This window comes from Chiloscyllium punctatum, chromosome X (assembly GCF_047496795.1).
Source record: "Chiloscyllium punctatum isolate Juve2018m chromosome X, sChiPun1.3, whole genome shotgun sequence".
In the NCBI taxonomy this organism is placed as follows: domain Eukaryota; kingdom Metazoa; phylum Chordata; class Chondrichthyes; order Orectolobiformes; family Hemiscylliidae; genus Chiloscyllium; species Chiloscyllium punctatum.
Genome location: NC_092791.1, coordinates 25,817,470 through 25,839,471, shown reverse-complemented (window position 1 = coordinate 25,839,471; position 22,002 = coordinate 25,817,470). Strand labels below are relative to the sequence as shown.

Genomic DNA, 22,002 nt, shown 5'->3' with positions numbered 1-22,002 from the left:
AGTCCAGAATGGCCTATCCCATATCCTTACAATGTGACCCCTTGTTCTGGACTCTGGTCACCGGGAATATCCTTCCTGTCCAGTCCTGTTCAAATTTTACAGGTTTCTATGAGATCCCCCCTTCATTCTTCTAAACTCCAGTGAATATAATCCTAACCAATTCAGTGTTTCTTCATACGTCAGCCCTGCCATCCCAGGAATCACTTTGGTAAAACCTTTTTTTTTTTTACAGGCGTGGTCTCAGCAAGGCCCTGCACAATTGCAGCAAGACACCCCTACTCCTGTACATGAATCTGTTCGCTATGAAGGCCAACATACACTTGACTTCTTCACCACCTGTTCATTAATATATTTTGTGAATACCTGAGGTCCAAGTATTGATCCTTGTGGTACTTACTACTCACTGCCTGCCACTTGGAAAAAGACACATTTATTTCTATTCGGTTTGCTGTCTGCTGCTAGTTCTCTATCCATGTCAGTATACTACTCCCACTCCCATGTGCTTATATTTTACATGCTAATCTCAGATGTGGGACATCATTGAAAGTGTTCTGAAATTCCAAGTAAACCACATCCACTGGCTCCCCCGATCAACTGTAAACACATTTTTGAAAAATTCCAGAAAGTGTGTCAAGCATGATTTCCCTTTTGTAAATCCATGCTGACTGTCTAATCCTGTCACTGTTTTCCAAGTGCTCTACTATTAAATCTTTTACAGTGAACTCCAGCGTTTTCCTCACTACCAATATCAGGGCAACCAATCTATAATTCTGTTTTCTCTCCACCTCCTTTTTGAAATAGTGAGTTTTCATGAACTACCCTCCAATCATATGAACTAATTCAGAGTCTATAGAATCTTGAGAGGTGACCACCAATACATTCACTATTTCTAGAGTCTTTCAGTGTGCTGGATGTAGATTATCAAATCCTGCAGATTCATCAGCCTTTAATCCTATTGATTTCCTCAACACCATTTCCCAACTAGTACTGATTTCCTTCACTTCCTCTCTCACTAGACCCTGTGTTCCCCAACACTTTTTAGGATGTTATTTGTGTCTTCCTTTGTGAAGACAGAGCCAAATTATGTATTTAATTGGTCTGTTACCTCTTTGTTCTCCACTCTAAACCTTCCCCTGTTTCTGACTGGAAGGGACCTATATTTGCCTTCACGAGTCTTTCCCTTTCCACATGCCCATCTTAAGGGAGGAAAGAGAGCCAGAGGTTTAAGGAGGGAATTTCAAACACACAGAGGAATGCAGCAGGCCTGGACGTACATATGGAGAGAGAAAGAGAGTTAACCTTTCAAGGCTGGTATGGCTCTTCCCCAGAACTGAAGACGTTCTGACATTTTTGACCCAAACTGTACAGCCAGCACGGGAGTGTTGAACCCTGCTCTTCCCTGGCTGTCATTACTGATTAGTCAGTGCTTTCAAAAACCGGACTTTCTTTCGCACTTACGGTTCCTCTCAGGGCATCCAGGTCACAGGTCAGGGTCTGGATTTGACGCCGTGACTCATTCAGGTCCTGCTTTGTCTGCCTCAGGGTTTCATTGTGTCGGTTGGCGGCTTCGGTCAGGTCAGTGAACTGCCGAACGGAACAAGGACAGAGGTAGGTTACAGTACATAGAATCCCTACAGTGTGGAAACAGGCCTTTTGGTCCACAAAGACCCTCTGAAAAGCATCCCACCCAAACCCATTACTCTACATGGGTACTCTACCCTGACTAACGCAGCTAACCTACACATCCCTGGACGCAATGGGGTAATTTAGCATGGTCAATTCACCCTGAGCTGCACATCTTTGGACTGTGGGAGGAAACTGGAGCAAACCCACACAGACACAGAGAGAATGTGCAAACTCCATACAGACAGTCACCCGAGACTGGAATCGAACCCAGGTCGCTGGTGCTGTGAGGCAGCAGTGCTAACCACTGAGCCACCGTGCAGAAGACAGTGGGGATAGCACAGTGTAAACACACTGAGAGGAAGGAGCTAACCACTGCCCCCTGCCTTTCCGTCCCCTCCACCATCCGACCTGGAAACTCTGCCCCATGGAGAGACAGCTGGGTTTGGCTCTGTTCAAATCGAGAGAGGGAGACCAAGGTGGGGGGACCTGGAACCCAACATGAATGCCCATTAGCCGAAGTGGGGAAAAGGGAAAATCTAGTGGAAACTAAAGACCGAGACTCGGATGACACTTGGGGGCTGATATCAGATGGAAAAGATGACTGATGCAGCTTGCTGGATTGCTGTAAATAGCTCAAAGAAAGCTCCAGGCCTTCAGGCAACATCAGTCCCACTCTACTTTGGCCACTCTTAAAGGTATCGGGCTAATGGAGGACGGGCAAGCAATGTTAACCATGCCAGTGTCACCCACATCTCAAAACAGATGAGCAGAAATATTCATTTTAAACAGGGCCCTTTGTGAAGGATCTGTGTCAAACTGCTTCACATAGAGGTTTATAAAGTCAAGAGGGGCATGGATAGGGGGAATAGACAAAGTCTTTTCCCTGGGGTGGGGGAGACCAGAACTCGAAGGCGTAGGTTTAGGGTGAGAGGGGAAAGATATAAAAGGGACCTAAAGGGAAACCTTTTCACACAGAGTGTGGTGCGTGTGTGGAATGAGCTGCCAGAGGAAGTGGTGGAGGCTGGTACAATTGCAGCATTTAAAAGGCATCTGGATGGGTATCTGAATAAGAAGGGTTCAGAGGGATATGGCCAAATGCTGGCAAATGGGACTAGATTAGGTTAGGGATATCTGGTCAACATGGACAAGTTGGACTGAAGGGTCTGTTTCCGTGCTGTATAAGAGAGACAACACTGAGGTTTTATTGTTGCCATGGGACACCAGAGGCCTAGAGTGAAAAGGCTTCACAATGGGACACATCACTGGGAGCTCTGGGCAGCTGTGCTGAGTTGTTACCTTAGACTTGTACCACTCTTCAGCTTCCTGCACGTTCTTGGTGGCAATGGTTTCGTACTGGGTGCGGATCTCTTTCAGAGCTGCAGTCAGGTCAGGCTTTACCACTTCCATCTCGAGCTGTAGCTGTGAAGCCTGCATGTTCGCCTGCAGGTCCCGCAGCTCCTGGGATTACAACAGGGAAAACGTAACTCCCCCATCCGTCATGTTTACACCCACCACACAAAACCCACTATTGACCATCCACATCCCCCTTTGCAACGCTCTTTAAGAGAAAAACGCCAGAAATAGATGACCTTACAGAAGTTAGTTAAAATCATGAGGGGTATAGATAGAGTTAATGGCAGTTGCCTTTTCCCCTAGGAAGGGGGGGTTTCAGAACTGGGGAGGAAGAGGCATTTTTAAGGTGAGAAGAGAGAGAGATTTAAAATAGACATGAGGGGCAAGGTTTTTACACAGAGGGTGGTTCGCCTGTGGAATGAGGAAGTGGTGGATGTGGATACAGTTGCAACATTTAAAAGACATTTGGATAAGGACATGAAGAGGAAAGGCTTGGAGGGATATGAGCCAGGAGCAGGCAGGTGGGACTAGGTTAGTTGAGGACTATGGTCAGCATGGACTAGTGGGCCGAAGGATCTGTTTCCATGCTGTATGACTCTATGATTCTGTAAAAGGACTGATCATCATTCCAAAACTGGACCCACGATCCTTTGACTCAGAGGCAAGAGCAAACTGAACCACTCAAAGACGGAAATGCTGACAGTTCAATCAAAGCATGGAAGTGAACGGTTACAAGATGGAGAGCTCTGACCTGCATCTGGGCCCAGCCGAGAATGCAGAGTGTGGACACAGGAAAAGGCTTTCATTTCCCACGGCCGAGGCCCCTTGAAGGAGGCAAGGAACAACCCCGAACCTACAACGGCCCAGCTCACCTCATTGTGTATCTTCTTGAGAAACTCGATCTCATCTAGCAGAGATTCCACCTTTCTCTCCAGCTCCAGCCGAGTCAAAGTCGCATCATCCACATCCTGTGGGGGTTCACGTTAGGGGACGGGGGGTGGGGAGGTGCAGGGAGTAAGCCAGAGAGGGAGAGAACAGGAACATGCAAAGGGCATTCAGGGGGAAGGGGTAAGGGGCCAAAGAACGGAAGACATTTTAATTTCTGTCTTTGAGCTGGTTGTTATCGTTGTCAGAGCAATGCTCAGTTTCAATTGCTGACTCAGATTCAGTTTTCGAGAGAGTATTTTGCTAAAAATTGTCGCTTTGATGCTCAAGTTTAGGGCAAAATGTCCCACTTTAAGTCTCCATGGCAGCTGAAGTTTTGCTGCTTGCTGTGATACACTTGCAGTGTCTCAAAAGCAGGGTTCACAAACCTTCCTCTGAAGGCACGACACACTGGACTCAAAACCATAACTCTTCCTCACTCCACACTTGCTGCCAGACCTGCTGAGTTTCTGTTTTTTAATTCACCTTGTGTTGGGCAAATTATGACATCGTTTCCAGCACAAATATTTCTTCCACCTTCTAATATCTTGGAATGGACGTGCTGGTGGCCCAGTGGTTAGTACTGCTGCCTCACAGCACCAGGAACCTGGTCTTGATCCCACCCTTGGGCGGCTGCCTGTCTGTGGAGTTTGTACATCGTCTCCATGCTTGTGTGGGTTTGTTCCGGTTTCCTCCCACAGTCCAAAGATGTGCAGGTTAGGGTGGATTGGCAGGGCTACAGGGACAGGTTGGGCAGGTGGTGGGTCTGGATGGGATGCTTTTCAGAGGGTCAGTGTGGACCTGATGGGCCGAACGGCCTGCTCCTACACTGGAGGGATTCCACGATATCTGCTACAAATCTGGTGAGCCCCACTCCTCAGGGGCAGCTGAAAGAAGGCTGACAGATTTAACAAGCCATGGCCCCTCTGACAGTGCAGCCTCCCAACAGCTCTGCGCTGATCGATCAGGCACAATTTATTTGGTCAATCTTCCGGTCTGAATCGGAGGGAAGTGTGTTACAACTTAAACTGCAGCAGTTCAAGAAGGTAACTCACTACCAACTCCTCCAGAGCAACTGGGGATGGGCAATAAATGCTGGACCCAGCCACATTCCACAACCACATATTAAAGACAGAGCCACACCAAGAGCCCAGGCAAGTGTAGAGAACAAGGCTGCGAGATTTTTATTCGTGATGGCTCACGCCCTCCCATCAAATCACAATTTAACCCCTTAAATTCCAGGAAATGCAATCTTTTCTTTTGTAATTTAAACCCTGGGAGTCTAGCTATTAGTTTGGTGTATCTGCGCTGCGCTCCCTCCAAGGTGTGACACCCAGAACTGCTCATGGTTACTCTAGGTGTGGTCTAACCAGGGCTTTGTATAGGAAGGATGTTGTGAAACTTGAAAGGGCTCAGAAAAGATTTACAAGGATGTTTCCAGGGTTGGAGGATCTGAGCTATAGGGAGAGGCTGAACAGGTTGGGGTTGTTTTCCCTGGAGTGTCGGAGGCTGAGGGAGGACCTTACAGAAGTTTATAAAATCATGAGGGATATGGATAGGGTAAATAGGCAAGGTCTTTTCTCTGGGGTCAGGGAGTCCAGAACTAGAGGGATGAAGGAGCAGCACTCTGAAAGCTTGTGATTTCAAATAAACCTGTTGGACTATAACCTGGTGTCATGTGACTTCTGACCCTGTCTGGAATGAGAGTGAAATGCGTAAATTACAGACACCTTTTTTTTGTCAATGTCTCTACTTCCCAACCATTACTGTGTGTACTGTAACCATTTTCAGTAGAACACAGACTTATTTAGATAGGGTCCAGCAGAAAACCTCAATTAATCACTGGGACAGAGCCACTCCAGCTCCATTCCCAGAGATGCAACACTTTCTCGGTCACAAAGTCTACATTCTGCAACATTTCTTTTCCCTTGCGAGCAGCTCGTGCTAGCTCTATGTTGTGAGTTCTAGAAGGGTTTGATGCAGATATCTGTTGTTCAGGATTTGAAAAACGCCTCTTGTATATTCTACCATGCTGAGCATTTGGCTCTCCCAGTATGTGCCAGCTTTGGTTGGAGTGTTTCTCTTCAGGGAAGTGGTGGCAGATGGGAAAGCGATAGGTAATTGCAGACAGTGGTATTACCCATGGCCAGCAGTCAGGACCAGTTTACTCACCTTCCTGAACAGTATCAGATTACTCTCAGCATCCTCCCTCTTCTGAGCTTCCTCTTCCAACCTGCAGCATAAATACACACGACCATTACTGATCTCCCGGCCTGACCGCAAAACCGTCACCACCCCATGCTGCAGCAGTGACCTGTGGCATTGCTGGACCTCTCCTTTAAGTGGTGCATGTTGAAGTACCAACACAACTGGTATTTCAACAGCACCACCTCCCATCTCGTCCATCAGCCACTCTGGAACACAGCTGTATTTTTCTTTTGTTTGTTTGCTTTCCCCACACATAGCATAGAATCCTGACAGTCCCTTTGGCCCAACATGTCCACACCAACCTTCCAAAGATTATCCCACTCAGAGCCCTACCCTACATGTACCCAGACTAATACATCTAACTTACACATCCCCAGATACTACAGTACAATTTAGCATGGCCAATCCACCCTGACCTGCACATCCCTGGGCACTATGGGACAATTTAGCATGGCCAATCTACCCTAACCTGCACATCCCTGGGCACTATGGGACAATTTAGCATGGCCAATCCACTTCAACCTACACATCTTTGGACTGTGGCAGGAAACCAGAGCACCTGGAGGAAACCCACACGGACACGGGGTTCCCACCCTGAGGCTGGGTGGTGCCATGAGGCAGCAGTGCCAACCACTGAGCCACTGTGCCACCCATCCCACTAAACAAGCTGCAAAGTGAGGATCTGGGTGGGCTGTTTTATGGCAACTGGGGGGCAGGGTGGTGGTTGGCAAGGACACCAGGCGACCCACCCCACTCTTGTGGGAACATTTACAGCCCTGAGTTGACGAGAGGCGGCACTTCCCTTCCCCCTCCACCCTTAGGACCCTTCCCCCACCCCCTTCAGCGCTTTAGCACCCGCCGAGATAATCAAGCGTTCCCCTGGAGCTAGATGTAACCTTGTCTCTGGCCATCTCACTCAGGGAGTACCCAGTGAAGGACACGTTGGTGCTGGGAAAGCTCGTGCGCGCTCTCTCTCTCTGCGCGCGGGAGATGGCGAATGTCAGGACTACCTCAGCTGTCCGCCACCAACCACCAGGGGCCTCTGCTGGCCATCTGTTTCGGAAGGTGGTTGCGAAGAATTCGGATTTCTAACGAAGCCATGTGCCCCCCCACTTCTCCCGCGGGCATTGTATGGGTGGCAGCTGCCATCTGGTATCCCAGCAACCCCGGCTCCTTTCAGCCCTCGCTGGTCCAGGGCCTTTGGAATCGATTCCAAGGTTCGGTCAAAGCGGCGCTTCCTGAAGCCTGCAGCCTCCCTGCTCTGCGTCGTGTCATTAAACCCTCGAGGAACCGATTAATAATAGGGGCACACACCAGTGATTGAGGCCTTTAGTTTGCACCCAGAGGCTTGCGAACTCGATGCCTGAAAGGGCGGGAGGGGGTATTTAAAAAGAAAGTAGCTGGCCATGTGAAAGACCACAGCTTCCAGGGCTACAGGACACAAAGGGCCTCTCTCTCTCTGTGCTGTGACGCAGGGTCAGGCCTGTGGGGATGATGTTCGGGAAAGTGCACAGTGATGGAAGACACCTACCTTTCAAAACTCTGCTGTGACAAAAGGAGCTCTTGACTTCAACAGGAAATCCACAGAACATCATGTGGAACAGATTTGCAAGAGGATATAAACCTTGAGTTCAGAGGTAGTGTCCCTACCTATGAGTAAGGAGGCCTGGGTTCAAGTCCCACCTACTCCCAAGGTGTGCCAGTACAGGATGGTGGCTCAGTGGTTAGCACTGCTGTCTCACAGCACCAGGGACCCACGTTCAATTCCAGCCTTGGGCGACTGTGTGGAGTTTGCACATTCTCCCTGGGTCTGCGTGGGTTTCCTCCGGGTGCTCCTGTTTCCTCCCACAGTCCAAAGATGTGCAGGTTAGGGTGAATTGGCCATGCTAAATTGCCCATAGTGTTCGGTGAATTCATCAGAGGGGTGTGGGTTACTCTTCGGAGGGACTTATTGGGTCGAAGGGCCTGTTTCCACACTGTAGGGAATCTAATCTAATCTCTGAACAGCCTGATGCGAAATTTATCGAGAAATCTTGTCCAACATTAGTGAGGGGCCCAGCAAATAGGATTCACCTCCAACGGACCTTTTTGGAGGGAAATCATTCGACCCAAACTCTCTTTCCTCCCCCCCCCCAGACATGTTTGATATGTCAGATTCAGCAAACTGAAGAATATTAGAGAAGGAGCAGTCCTGAACATTTACAAATGTGCTTCTACTATTTTACAATGTTGCCTGGTGACTCTGGGTTTAAAATTCAATAAAACTAAGCTCTGAGCCTTGACTGCATAAAATGTGGTCCCACACGCAGGGGTAAATAGACAAAGTCCGTTCCCTGGGCTGGGGAGTCCAGAACTAGAGAGCATAGGTTCAGGGTGAGAGGGGAAAGATATAAAAAGGACCTAAGGGGCAACTCTTTCAGGCAGAGGGTGGTACATGTATGGAACAAGCTGCCAGAGGAAGTGATGGAGGCTGGTACAATTACAGCACTTAAAAGGCAGCTGGATGGGTATATGAATAGGAAGCGTTTGAAGGGATATGGACCAAGTACTGGCAAGTGGAACTAGATTAGGTTAGGATATCTGGTCAGCATGGAAGAGTAGGACTGAAGGGTCTGTTTCCATGCTGTATGTCTCTATGACTCTATCAAGGACAAGATTTTTCAAATGAGTGCCATGCTTCACCAATGTAGGTCAGAGAGCATAGGGCTGGTATATGAACCCAGGATGTGGTGGGAGTCAGGTCATGGGGTAGCAGAGGTTTGGGCGAGTGAAGGTTGATGGAGGGTAGAATGTGGGGGAACCAGCTGAGAGTGTGCTGAAATAACTTTGAGGGAACAGAGGTTTGAGGGAGGGTTTCAGCAGGCAGGATGTTGAGTGATGTTGCAGCGACGTGGTGATTCGTGCCCATAAGAAATGGAGTGAAGGTACAAACAGAATATCTCCCCAGTGTGAACCGAGACACTGTCTGGCCAAGCCGCAGACAGATGCCACGGAGAAGGATGGAGTTGTTTTACAGTCAGGGACTGAAGGCAGCAGCCTCGGTCTTCTCACTGTTGACCAGATCACCCCCAGCACTAAATCAATGATGAGCTGCTCTGGATGATTTCTCTCACCTCCCACCACTCCCCACACCCCCCACCACTTGCCTGCATCAAAGTGGCTCCAACACCCCCATTGTGTTGAGTGACTGGAAGAAGGATTCAATCTGAGACCGTATGGTGTCCACTTGAGGTGTCTGGAATTGTGTCTCAGTGACTCAAAAAAAATCAAGATGGCACCCTTCTGCATTCTGATAGAAACAGTGTGGCTCAGTGGTTAGCATTGCTGCCTCACAGCACCAGGAACCCAGGTTCGATTCCAGCCTCGGGTAACTGTATGGAGTTTGTTCCCAGTGTCTGCGTGGGTTTCCTCCCACAGTCCAAAGATGGACAGGTTAGGAGGATTGGCCATGCTAAATTGCCCATAGTGTCTATGGATGTGCAGGCGAGGTGGGTTAGCTATGGGAATGCTGGGATAGGATGGGATGCCCTTTAGAGGGTTGGTGTCAGCTGAATGGCGTCTATCTGCACCTTTGGGGATTCTCGGTGTACACCCTCGGCAGGACAAGCTGCTATCATGTAGCACAGGGTTGCAGGGGGAAACTGGAATTCCTCAGCACTCAACAGTCAAGCTGCCATTGGACAATTGACAATTTGTACTCCTATGGATGAGCGAGGAGCCAAATACTTGGTATCATTTCTGACCAACAGCAATAACTAGTTAATAACTGGCCTCATCCTGACTGAAGGCTCTCAGTGATCTCAGGTTAGAGAGGAGAGGAAAATAATCTGTGACTCCTCCTTGCCGCAGCACTCCCAGGGCTGCTGCATTACTGTGTGCAAATTATAGAGGCCTTGAATCTGGAAAGTTCTGCCTTAGAAGGCCAGAGTCATGCCAACCATTGTATATCCTATCCTTGGATTGTTGTGGGACAGTGTTTCATCTAAGTTTCAGAGGGAGAAAGCAGCAAACTCCATCATCCAACATCAACCTACCTTCTCCCCATCACCTGGAATATTCCCTGCATTGGTTCTGCAGCATTCAGAACCTGACAGATACAATCAAAGAGTTTATGAAGCAATGCTTGCTCCTGTATTATTGAATAGATCAGAAGGCTAAACTACGAGAAAGCTTGACACTGAATGGTTATTGATAGCAGAGGTCAGTCAGCTAAGGGCCAGTAATGATGGAATAGGAACTTGGCTCAGTTCGGAACCAGAAGATCCAGGGGAGACATTGCAAGCCAAGGAGAGTGAAAGGTTATCGAGGGAAGACGGGAATGTGAGTAATTAGATCAGCCCTGATCTTATTGAATGGCAGAGAAGGCTCAAGGGGTTAATTAACCTACTCCTGTCATATATTCATATTGAAGGATTTGGACTTGTTTCAAGACTAGAAATGGTTATAGAGTCATACAGCATGGAAACACCCTTTGGTCCAACTCATCTATGCTGATCAGATATCCCAATCTGACCTTGGCCCATATCCCTCTAAACCCTTCCTATTCATATACCCATCTAGATGCCTTTTAAAATGTTGTGATTGTACCAGTCTCCACCACTTCCTCTGGCAACTCATTCCATACACACACCACCCTCTTTGGAAAAGTTACCCCTTAGGTCGTTCTTAAGTCTTTCCCCTCTCACCCTAAACCTATGCCTCCTCCTTCCCCCCCCCCCACCCACAAACCCAGGGACAAGACCCTGTCTATTTATCCTATCCATGCCCCTCATGATCTTATAACCCTCTATAAGATCACCCTTCAGCCCCCGATGCTCCAGGGAAAACAGCCCCAGCCTATTCAGCCTCTCCCTATAGCTCAAACCCTCCAACCCAGCAACATCCTTGAAAATCTTTTCTGCACCCTCTCATGTTTAACAACACCTTTCCCATAGCAGGGAGACCAGAATTGCATGCAATGTTCCAAAAGTGGCCCAACCAACGTCCCGTACAGCTACACAATGACATTCCAATTCCTAACATCTCCAAGAGAAAGCCGTTAATTGTTTAATTACATCTAGACTTTTGTTTCACTTGATAAAGCCCACTTAACTACACCTAGAGTGAGTTTTTCCCATCTCGATTTGATGCTAGGTCACTTTTCCCTGTCACTTTTAATTCTTGGGCTCCTCATTAATTACCGCTCTGTCTATGTCAGGACCTCTGGAGAAACCTTACTGTGCAGCTTTTAAAAAGAATCATTTTCATAATGTCTTTAAAACAGAAGGCAAATGTTACTGTTTGGTTTCAAGCATCCCCAAATTCTGCTTGTTTGTTCTTATACAAACTTTTGCAGAAGTAACATTAGGTTATATGCAACTTTTCTTTCTTTTAAAATGATCCTGTAGTGATTGTAACAAGGTCAGGTAGGTCGACCTCATAGAATCTGAGTTCCCTGATTGGGGCTGTTAACCTGGTTCAATCAGGGAGCCATGACTGACAAGTAACCACAGGAGGGTCAGAGGTTCTGTTCACGTTGAGAGCTGGGTCTGAGGGAGCTGGATCAGTGTCAAGGACTCTCCACATGTAAATAAAGGGGGACTTTGTGACTGGATACCGGCCTCTGGGGAGTTATTTCAGTGGCAACGAGAGTAAAGCACGTTCCTGAAATAACTCGCAACAGTTCTCTTTAGATTGGGGTGAGCATCATGCTGTTATTTGGGAAGCTTGTTCTGACACCCCTTATGGCCCTGAGCGGAGAGACCCAGAAAACTGCAGGCCAAGGATACACAGGCTAGATAACAACCAAGAGTGGAGAATGACTGAAGCAGCACATCTAACAACAATGGACTGAATTCATCTAGCCCCATCAACAATGTGAAACTGACAGGTTGGAATTCAGTAACAGTAAAAAGCTAGATCACTTGGTTCAGGCCTGTGACCAGTGGAGTGCCACAAGTGTCGTTGCTGGATCCACTGCTTTTCGTCATTTATATAAATGATTCGGATGTGAGCAGAGGAGTTACAGTTAGTAAGTTTGCAGATGACACCAAAATTGGAGTGTAGTGGACAGCGAAGAAGGTTACCTCAGGGTACAACAGGATCTTGATCAGATGGGCCAATGGGCTGAGGAGTGGCAGATGGAGTTTAATTTAGATAAATGTGAGGTGCTGCATTTTGGGAAAGGCAAATCAGGGTAGGATTTATACACTTAATGGTAAAGTCCTGAGGAGTATTGCTGAGCAAAGAGACCTTGGAATGCAGGTTCATAGTTCCTTGAAAGTAGAGTTGCAGCTAGATAGGGTTGGGGGATTTGAGCTATAGGGAGAGGTTGAACAGGCTGGGGCTGTTTTCCCTGGAGCGTCGGAGGCTGAGGGGTAACCTTTTGGAGGACTATAAAATCATGAGGGGCATGGATAGGGTAAATAGACAAGGTCTTTTCCCCAGAGTAGGGGAGTCCAAAACTAGAGGGCATAGGTTTAGGGTGAGAGAGGAAAGATTTAAAAGCTCAGTACTGAACAGGGCAGTGTACAATTTCTCGCTCGAATTCAGTGAGACCCCATGCTGTTTAAAACCACCGTGAAGAAGGTTTCACTCATTTCCCAGAAGCTGACCCAGTTACTGTAACAATGCGAGAAGCATCCAGAAGATAGTTTGCTCCTTTGATTCAACTCACGTTTCTCATTTCAAATGATTTCTGCTTAGAAAGCACAGGAAACTACACCATGCAATGCCTGGTGTGAATCAAGTATTTTGCCTGAACAGAGGGGATTTCTGGCAATATTTGAGTTAGTCAGATCCCAGTTCCTACCTGACCTGACAGATATGGAAGGCCGGTGTGCAGGATGGACTTTAAAATAGTCAACATCCACCTTGCTTTCGCTTTGTTTCTGGATGTTTGCACAGATCTAGCTTCTAGTAGGGACCATCTGTGGAAGACCATGCAGAATGGACAACTGGGCAAAAGAAGCTAACTTCAATTAGTCACCATTTCATGGATAGAATAAAGAGAATGGTGTGTGTGGAGAAATGATGCATCTAAGCAGGAGATCACAGCTCACACAGGGTTTAGGGTTAATGGCTCATGGAAAGTACTTGCTCAATTCAGAATCCTTCAGTCAGGATCAAAGACAACTCAAGGCCAATTCACAAAACAGGAAATCCAGATAAATATATATATATTTATCCTCTCTCTACAAGCTGCCTTGTAGAGAGAGGAGGAGAGCTTCTTCAAGGTAGGCATCCTTGCAAGAGGATTCACAGTAAAGTTCACAATCAACTGGGAGAAAGTGAGGACTGCAGTTGCTGGAGATCAGAGTCAAGAGTGTGGTGCTGGAAAAGCTCCCTTCCCCCCCAGCCCCACCCATCTCTCCACCCCCTTGGCTCGCCAGCCTCATTCCTGATGAAGGGCTTTTGCCCAAAACATCGATTCTCCTGCTCCTCGGATGCTGCCTGACCTGCTGCGCTTTTCCAGCACCACACTCTCGACTCTAATCTCCAGCATCTGCAGTCCTCACTTTCTCCTGAGGAAGTCTGTAGAACACGTTTATGACTGATGGTATCGTGTTGCTATCTTTGGCCATCAGAAACCTTACAGTATTGGCCGTGATGGGGGCTGAAGAATTCAGAGCAGTTGGTTTAAGTCTTTGTCAATGTGGCTTCCCTTGTTTCCAAACCGCAGGGCCAGCAGAACCTGACCGTGGCCTGCAAAACGCCAAGGAAATCACTTCAACATCTCCACTGGACAAGGTCCTATTAGGTCAACTCTCCTCAGACAGCACCTTCCGAACCCACGACCACTTCCGTCTAGAAGGACAAGGGCAGCGGATACATGGGAACACCACCTACTGCAAGTTCCCCTCCACTCCCCATCCTGACTTGGAAATATATCGCCGTTCCTTCACTGTCACTGGGTCAAGATCCTGGAATATCCGTCCTAGGGGCATTGTGGGTGTCAGTACACCAGTAGTTCAAGGAGGCAATTCACCACTGCTTTCTCAAGGGGTAACTGGGGACAGGCAATAAACACTGGGCCCAGCCAGTGATGCCCATGTCCCATGAGTGAATAAAAGTCCTCCTCAGTTCTTGATAAACACAGAACAATATCAGAGTCAAATAATCAGTGTTCACTACTGGATTGATGTTTGCATGGGGCAGTCAACTTAGATCATAGAGTTCTAGAGACAGACAGCACAGAAACAGACCTTTCGGTCCAACCAGTCCATGCCAAACATAATCCCAAACTAACCTAGTCCCACCTGCCTGCTCCTGGCCCATATCCCTCCAAACCTTTCCTGTTCATGTCCTTATCCAAATGTTTTTCAAACATTATAACTGTACCCACATCCACCACTTCCTCAGGAGTTCAGAAAAGATTTACAAGGATGTTGCCAGGGTTGGAGGATTTGAGCTATCAGGAGAGGCTGAATAGATTGGGGCTGTTTTCCCCGGAGCGTCGGAGACTGAGGGGTGACCTTATAGAGGTTTATAAAATCAGGAGGGGCATGGATAGGGTAAATAGGCAAAGTCTTGTCCCTGGGCTGGGGGCATCCAGAACTAGAGGACATAGGTTTAGGGTGGGGGGGCGGGGAAGATATAAAAGAGACCTAAGGGCCACTTTTTGGGTGGTGCGTGTATGGAATGAGTTGCCAGAGGAAGTGGTGGAGACTGGTACAATTGCCACATTTGAAAGGCATCTGGATGGGTAAACAAATAGGAAGGGTTTAGAGGGATATGGGCCAAGTGCTGGCAAATGGGACAATATTAGGTTGAGATATCTGGTCGGCATGGACGCGTTGGACTGAAGGGTACATCTCTATGACTCTAAGTCCTTTCCATACGTGAACCACCCTCTGTGTAAAATATTTGCCTCTCATGTCTTTTTTTTTTTAAAACTCTCTCTCCTCTCACCTTAAGTGTTCCCCTAATCTTGAAATCCCCCATCCTAGAGCAAAGACAGCTACCTCTAACTATCTATACCCCTCATGATTTTATAACCTTCTATAAAGGTCACCTCTCCACCTCCTATGCTCCAGTGGAAAAAGCCCTTGAACCACCCAGTCTAATGTGACGCAAACTTCAAAATGGGCGTAACTCCCAGAGGTGAGGCTTGAACCACAGCCTTCTCAATGAAAGGCCAACAAAGCCAAGCCTATGCTTTATCAGCATCTGACTTAAGAACATAATGGGACCATGTGCAGCCATGTTGGAGAGTGACACTTCAAAACCCGCTCTGAGCAGCGGGGGGGGGGAAAGAATGAAATGATAGAATGAGGGATGGAGTGCACTTTATGCTAAAAATAAAAGAAACAAAGTGGCCCAAATATGGTTAATTGATACCACAATGTGTCTGCATATTCGGACTAAAACAATGGCCCCATCAAAAATCTTCCACAACCAGCAAAGACTTTCAATTTAACTGATACACAGACTAAAGCCTTCAATAATTCGCTTTTGCAGCACTTTGGCTTTGAAATGTTTTGGTTTCGAAGTGTCTCGATGAAATGGAATAGCCCAGATTTTGTGGTCTTGGGTGAAAGAATGGTGCCAGCTGGTCAGTACAACTTAAACTTACCCTTCAGGCTTTTTCCAGAGAACCTGGCGAGAATAAAAAAAGAAGACTTGCATTTCTGTCACGCTTTTCACAAGCACCAGGCATTTCAAAGTGCTCTGCAGCCAAATAGGTACTATTGTAACATCAGTGCTAACTTCTGTTCAGCAAAACCCCCACCAATAGCAATATATAGGCAGCATGGTGGTTAGCACTACTGCCTGACAGCGCCAAGGTCCCGGGTTCAATTCCAGCCTCAGGCAACTATCTATCTGTGTGGAGTTTTCTCTGGTGCTCCGGTTTCCTCCCACAGTCCAAAGATGTGCAGGCTAGGGTGGATTGGCAATGTTAAATTGTCCCATAGTGTCCGGGGAATTGCAGGGATAGGGAGGTGGGTCTTCGGAGGTTCAGTGTTAACTTGATGGACCAAATGGCTGGCTTCCACACTGTAGGGGTCTTGTCTGAACCATCGATTCTCCTGCTCCTCGGATGCTGCCTGACCTGCTGTGCTTTTCCAGCCCCACTCTCATCTTGGTTCTGTGATCATGACCAGTCAAGTTATTTCTTGTGTGATGTTGATTGAGGGATGAATATTGACCTAGACACTGGACTCAATTGTCTGCCTCTACTTTGAAACAATGCAGTGGGACCTTGTATGTTCACCCAAGCAAACGGCTGGGATCTGAGTTGAACAGTTCGTTCACACGACAGCACAATGCTCCCTCAGGACTGCAGTGGAATAAAAGCCTCGAATTTTGCACTGAAAGTCCAAGAGAGAGACCTGAGCCCAGAAACAAGTGGTGCGACCACTTGAACCATGAACTGACATGGTCGTAGCAGAGCGGAATTGAAATCAATATCTGCAGGATATAGAACACAGAACATTACAGCACAGTACAGGCCCTTCGGCCCACGATGTTGTGCTGAACATTTATCTTAATCTAAGATCCCCCTAACCTACACACCCCTCAGTTTACTACCATCCATGTGCTTGTCCAGCAGTCACTTTAATGTCCCTAATGTCTCTGACTCTACTACCACCGCTGGCATTCCATGCACCCATCACTCCTACATAAAGAACTTATCTCTGACATTTCCCTGATACCTTTCTCCAATCACCTTAAAATTACGACCCCTCGTGACAGCCATTTCTGCCCTTAGGAAAAGTCTCTCACTATCTACTCTATCTATGCCTCTTATTACCTTGTACTCCTCTATCAAGTCACCCCTCTTCCTCCTTCTCTCCAGTGTGAAAAGCCCTAGCTCACTCAACCTCTCTTCATAAGACATGCCCTCCAATCCAGGCAGCATTCTGGTAAATCTCCCCTGCACCCTCTAAAACACCTACATCCCTCCTATAATGAGGTGACCAGAATTGAACACAATATTCCAAGTGTGGTCTAACCAGGGCTCTACAGAGCTGCAGCATAACCTCACAGCTGGGCGGCACGGTGGCACAGTGGTTAGCACTGCTGCCTCACATCGCCAGAGACCCGGGTTCAATTCCCACCTCACCCACGTGTCTGCGGTTTCCTCCCACAGTCACAAAGATGTGCAGATTAGGTGAATTGGTCATGCTAAATTGCCCGTAGTGTTAGGTAAGGGGTAGATGTAGGGGTATGGGTGGGTTACGCTTCGGCGGGGCGGTGTGGACTTGTTGGGCCGAAGGGCCTGTTTCCACACTAAGTAATCTAATCTAGTCTAAAAGCTCTTAAACTCAATCCCCCTGCTAATGAAAGCCAACACACCATACACTTTCTGAACAACCCTATCAACTTGGAACTTGTGTGAACAGGGGAAGCAATAATGTGCCTTCTCAACCAACCAAGCAGAGAGCGCCTGACTCAGAGAGTACTTATGCCAAATCCAGTGCAAAATGCAACACAGAGAATTACATCATGAATGTGTTAAGAAAAAAAAAGTTTATTTCAATAAATCTCCAGTAATAATTAAAGTCTGAAGGTATGTGAATCTGCACTTGGACAAATTCATTTTTCACTTCCAGCGAGGTGGTCTGCTGCTAATTGTGCTGGTAGCCTCACTGTTCATTTTAATCACAAAATCTGAGCCAATGTACTGAGGAGTTGACTGTAGCCACAAAGTCACCTCATCTAGAAGATAGACAGCACGCATCTCTTCAGCATTAGGCAGCACGGTGGCTCAGTGGTTAGCATTGCTGCCTCAGTGCCAGGGACGCGGGTTCAATTCCAGCCTCAGGCAGCCATCTGCGTGGAGTTTGCATGTTTTCCCCATGTCTGGGTGGGTTCCCTCTGGGTGCTCCGGTTTCCTCTCAGTCCTAAGATGTGCCGGTCGGGTGAATTGGCCAAGCTAAATTGCCCATAGCGTTCAGGGATGTGCAGGTTAGGTGGATTAGTCAGGGTTAAGTGTAGGGGGATGGGTCTGGTGGGTTATTCTTCAGAGGGTCAGTATGGACTTGTAGGGCTGAATGGCCTGTCTCCACACTGTAGAGATTCTATGATTAAATTGATTGATCATAGCTGGATGACGGGCTTTTGCCCGAAACGTCGATTCTCCTGCTCCTCGGAAGCTGCCTGACCTACTGTGCTTTTCCAGCACCACACCCGCGACTCTGACTCTCCAGCATCTGCAGTCCTCACTTTCTCCCGATCCTAGACCTTTCAAGTGAGCTTATTCTAGCCCACTAAAGGGGTGCAATGGTAGTGCCCTCACCTCTGAGCCAGGAGGCCCAGTTTCTAGTCCCACTTGCTCCAGCAGTGAGTAATAAAGCTCTGGACTCGTTGATTTCCAATTCCCCCTCCCAGTGGGAAAGCGTTAGGTTACCTCAGTTCACCCTTATCCCATCGCCCCACCCGAACTCACCACCCCCTCCCCCCCACTTCACCATTCCCAGTTTCTTTCCTGAATTTCTGCGGGGATTCCTGTCCCATAAGCAGCATGGCTGAGAACTCACCGAGTAGGGAAGCACCACCACACCTTCACACCTTCCTGTTCCACGGTGCAAGGGTGGGTGCATGGATTCCATTTGCATCGGTGTTAACACGCCTGCGCCAAGCAACAAATCTGCCTGTTGTCAACCGGGTTCAGAATTTGACTCTTTAACAACAGAATATGGTCACTTGTCCTCTTCGCAGTGATTGACCCAGCCAGCTCCCTTGAGTTCCTCTTCAAAACTCATACACAGAAATCAAACTTACAAGGGAAATAGATGGTGACATCTTGCAAAATGTCCAGATTACAGAGGAGGAAGTGCTGGATGCCTTGAAACGGTTAAAGGTGGATAAATATCTGATCAGGTGTACCCGAGAACTCTGTGGGAAGCTAGAAAAGTGATTGCTGGACCTCTTGCTGAGATATTTGTATCATCGATAGTCACAGGTGAGGTGCTGGAAGACTGGAGGTTGGCAAACATGGTGCCACTGTTTAAGAAGGGCGGTAAGGACAAGCCAGGGAACTATAAACTGGTGAGCCTGACCTCAGTGGTGGGCAAGTTGTTGGAGGGAATCGTGAGGGACAGGATGTACATGTATTTGGAAAGGCAAGGACTGATTAGGGATAGTCAACATGGCTTTCTGTGTGGGAAATCATGTCTCACAAACTTGATTGAGTTTTTTGAAGAAGTAACAAAGAAGATTGATGAGGGCAGAGCGCTAGATGTGATCTATTTGGACTTCAGTAAGGCGTTCGACAAGGTTCCCCATGGGAAACTGATTAGCAAGGTTAGATCTCATGGAATACAGGGAGAACTAGCCATTTGGATACAGAACTGGCTCAAAGGTAGAAGACAGAGGGTGGTGGTGGAGGGTTGTTTTTCAGACTGGAGGCTTGTGACCAGTGGAGTGCCACAAGGATCAGTGCTGGGCCCTCTACTTTTTGTTATTTATATAAATGATTTGGATGCGAGCATAAGAGGTACAGTTAGTAAGTTTGCAGATGACACCAAAATTGGAGGTGTAGTGGACAGCGAAGAGGGTTACCTCAGATTACAACAAGATCTTGATCAGATGGGCCAATGGGCTGAGAAGTGGCAGATGGAGTTTAATTCAGATAAATGTGAGGTGCTGCATTTTGGGAAAGCAAATCTTAGCAGGACTTATACACTTAATGGTAAGGTCCGAGGGAGTGTTGCTGAACAAAGAGACCTTGAGTGCAGGTTTATCGCTCCTTGAAAGTGGAATCGCAGGTAGATAGGATAGTGAAGAAGGCGTTTGGTATGCTTTCCTTTATTGGTCAGAGCATTGAGTACAGGAGTTGGGAGGTCATGTTGCAGCTGTACAGGACATTGGTTAGGCCACTTTTGGAATATTGCGTGCAATTCTGGTCTCCTTCCTATCGGAAAGATGTGTGAAACTTGAAAGGGTTCAGAAAAGATTTACAAGGATGTTGCCAGGGTTGGAGGATCTGAGCTACAGGGAGAGGCTGAACAGGCTGGGGCTGTTTTCCCTGGAGCGTCGGAGGCTGAGGGGTGACCTTATAGAGGTTTACAAAATTATGAGTGGCATGGATAGGATAAATAGACAAAGTCTTTTCCCTGGGGTCGGGGAGTCCAGAACTAGAGGGCATAGGTTTAGGGTGAGAGGGGAAAGATATAAAAGGGACCTAAGGGGCAACCTTTTCACACAGAGGGTGGTGTGTGTATGGAATGAGCTGCCAGAGGAAGTGGTGGAGGCTGGTACAACTACAACATTTAAGAAGCATTTGGATGGGTATATGAATAGGAAGGGTTTGGAGGGATATGGGCCGGGTGCTGGCAGGTATGACAAGATTGGGTTGGGATATCTGGTCGGCATGGACGGATTGGAGTGAAGGGTCTGTTTCCGTGCAGTACAGCTCTAGGACTCAATGACTCTAATTCCTGATGAAGGGCTTACGCCGAAAACGTGGAGTCTCCTGCTCCTCGGATGCTGCCCGATCGGCTGTGCTTTTCCAGCACCACACTCTGACTCTGACCTCCAGCATCTGTAGAGTGATAGAACATGCCGGGTTGAGAGGGTAGTGCTGGAAAAGCACTGCAGATCAGGTAGTATCCGAGCAGCAGCATGTTTTTAACATGAGCCCTTCAGCAAGAATCTGACATGGATCAAACATCAGACTGAGGAGAATGACCTTTCACCCCTGCTTTATGCAGAGTTTCCCCCATCCCTCCAATGTGGCTTTTCCCCACTCTGTCCATCTTGCAACTTTGTCCATCTCCTCTCCCTCCCCCACCCCTCCCCTCCCCTCCCCTTCCCTTTGCGTCCATCTCCCTGTTTGCTACGCCCATGTCTCCCTGCATTGTGCAACATTTCCACCTGAGTTGCCCCACCCCCCGTTACACCCCTGCAGTAAATGATGCAAGTTGACCATTGGATTGGGCTGGGAGCAGAAACAAATCAGCATTGGAAAACGAGCAATTACAGAAAGAGTTTGTGCTCTCTCTCTCTCCCTTTGAAAACAACAGGGGCTAGTGCAAAAGTTCTCTTACCGTTGTCTGCAGCTCTGGAGATCATCCAGTAAGTTGTCTTTCTCCACCTGGATTCGGTCCTTGTCCTTGACTACCAGCTCCAGCTGTCTCTTTAGTTCCCTGATCTCCTGCAAATAGACCTCCCCGGCTCGGCTCGGCTCCTTCGCTCGGAGCTGCCTCAGCTCAGCCAGTAGCACCGCGTTCTGCTGCTCCAAGCCCCTCACTTTGTCGATGAAATTGGCGAAGCGGTCGTTCAGTTCCTGCAGCTCCACCTTCTCGTTGGTCCGAGTGGTCAGGAACTCCTGGTTGAGGGCATCGGCGACGGAGAAGTCCGCCCTGTCCAGGTAACTCCTGGCGGCTGGGGTGCTGGACCGGGGCCGGTAGGAGCCGGTGCTGGTCCTCAAGAAAGCTGCAGGCGAGCTGAGCAGCCGGGAGCCGGAGATCGGGGAGATGAAGGGTCCCCCGAAGCTCCTCTTGGAAGAGGCGGTGCTCACACGGTATGAGGACATGTTGCTGAAGGCGAGCACACTGCAGGGATGGAGCTGCTCAGGTTCCTTATATAGGGAGCCCTGCCTGGCCACGCCTGAACCTCACAGTTCAATCCCAGCCCATGCACACCGCTCCCTGCTCAGTGGGGAGAGAGGGTCTGAACTGAAATAATATTGAAGATGCTCGTGCATACCCACATCGCTTTTCAAAAAGTTTGCAGATTTCTTTCTCACCACCCCCAACCAAAGACTGGTATTAAACTCCAAAACAGAGGATGTGTGTGTATGGAATGAGCTGCCAGAGGATATGGTGGAGGCTGGTACAATTGCAATATTTAAAAGGCATCTCGGTGGGTATATGAATAGGAAGGGTTTGGAGGGATATGGGCCAAATGCTGGCAAATGGGACAAGATTGGGGTTGGGATATCTGGTCAGCATGAACGGGTTGGAC

General features: G+C 48.1%; 1 protein-coding gene across 1 annotated transcript in view; it reads right to left on the bottom strand.

The window, feature by feature from the left end:
* LOC140471115 (peripherin-like) overlaps nucleotides 1-21,581 on the bottom strand; it is a 29,879-nt gene extending 8,298 nt beyond the window's left edge. Inside the window, exons 1-5 of the mRNA XM_072567002.1 lie at nucleotides 21,084-21,581; nucleotides 6,076-6,136; nucleotides 3,852-3,947; nucleotides 2,923-3,084; nucleotides 1,459-1,584 (exon numbers count right to left, since the gene is read on the bottom strand). Of these exons, the coding sequence (XP_072423103.1) occupies nucleotides 1,459-1,584; nucleotides 2,923-3,084; nucleotides 3,852-3,947; nucleotides 6,076-6,136; nucleotides 21,084-21,571 (933 nt within the window). The 5' untranslated portion in view covers nucleotides 21,572-21,581. The remainder of the gene's footprint in view (nucleotides 1-1,458; nucleotides 1,585-2,922; nucleotides 3,085-3,851; nucleotides 3,948-6,075; nucleotides 6,137-21,083) is intronic.
* Nucleotides 21,582-22,002: the final 421 nt, after the last annotated feature.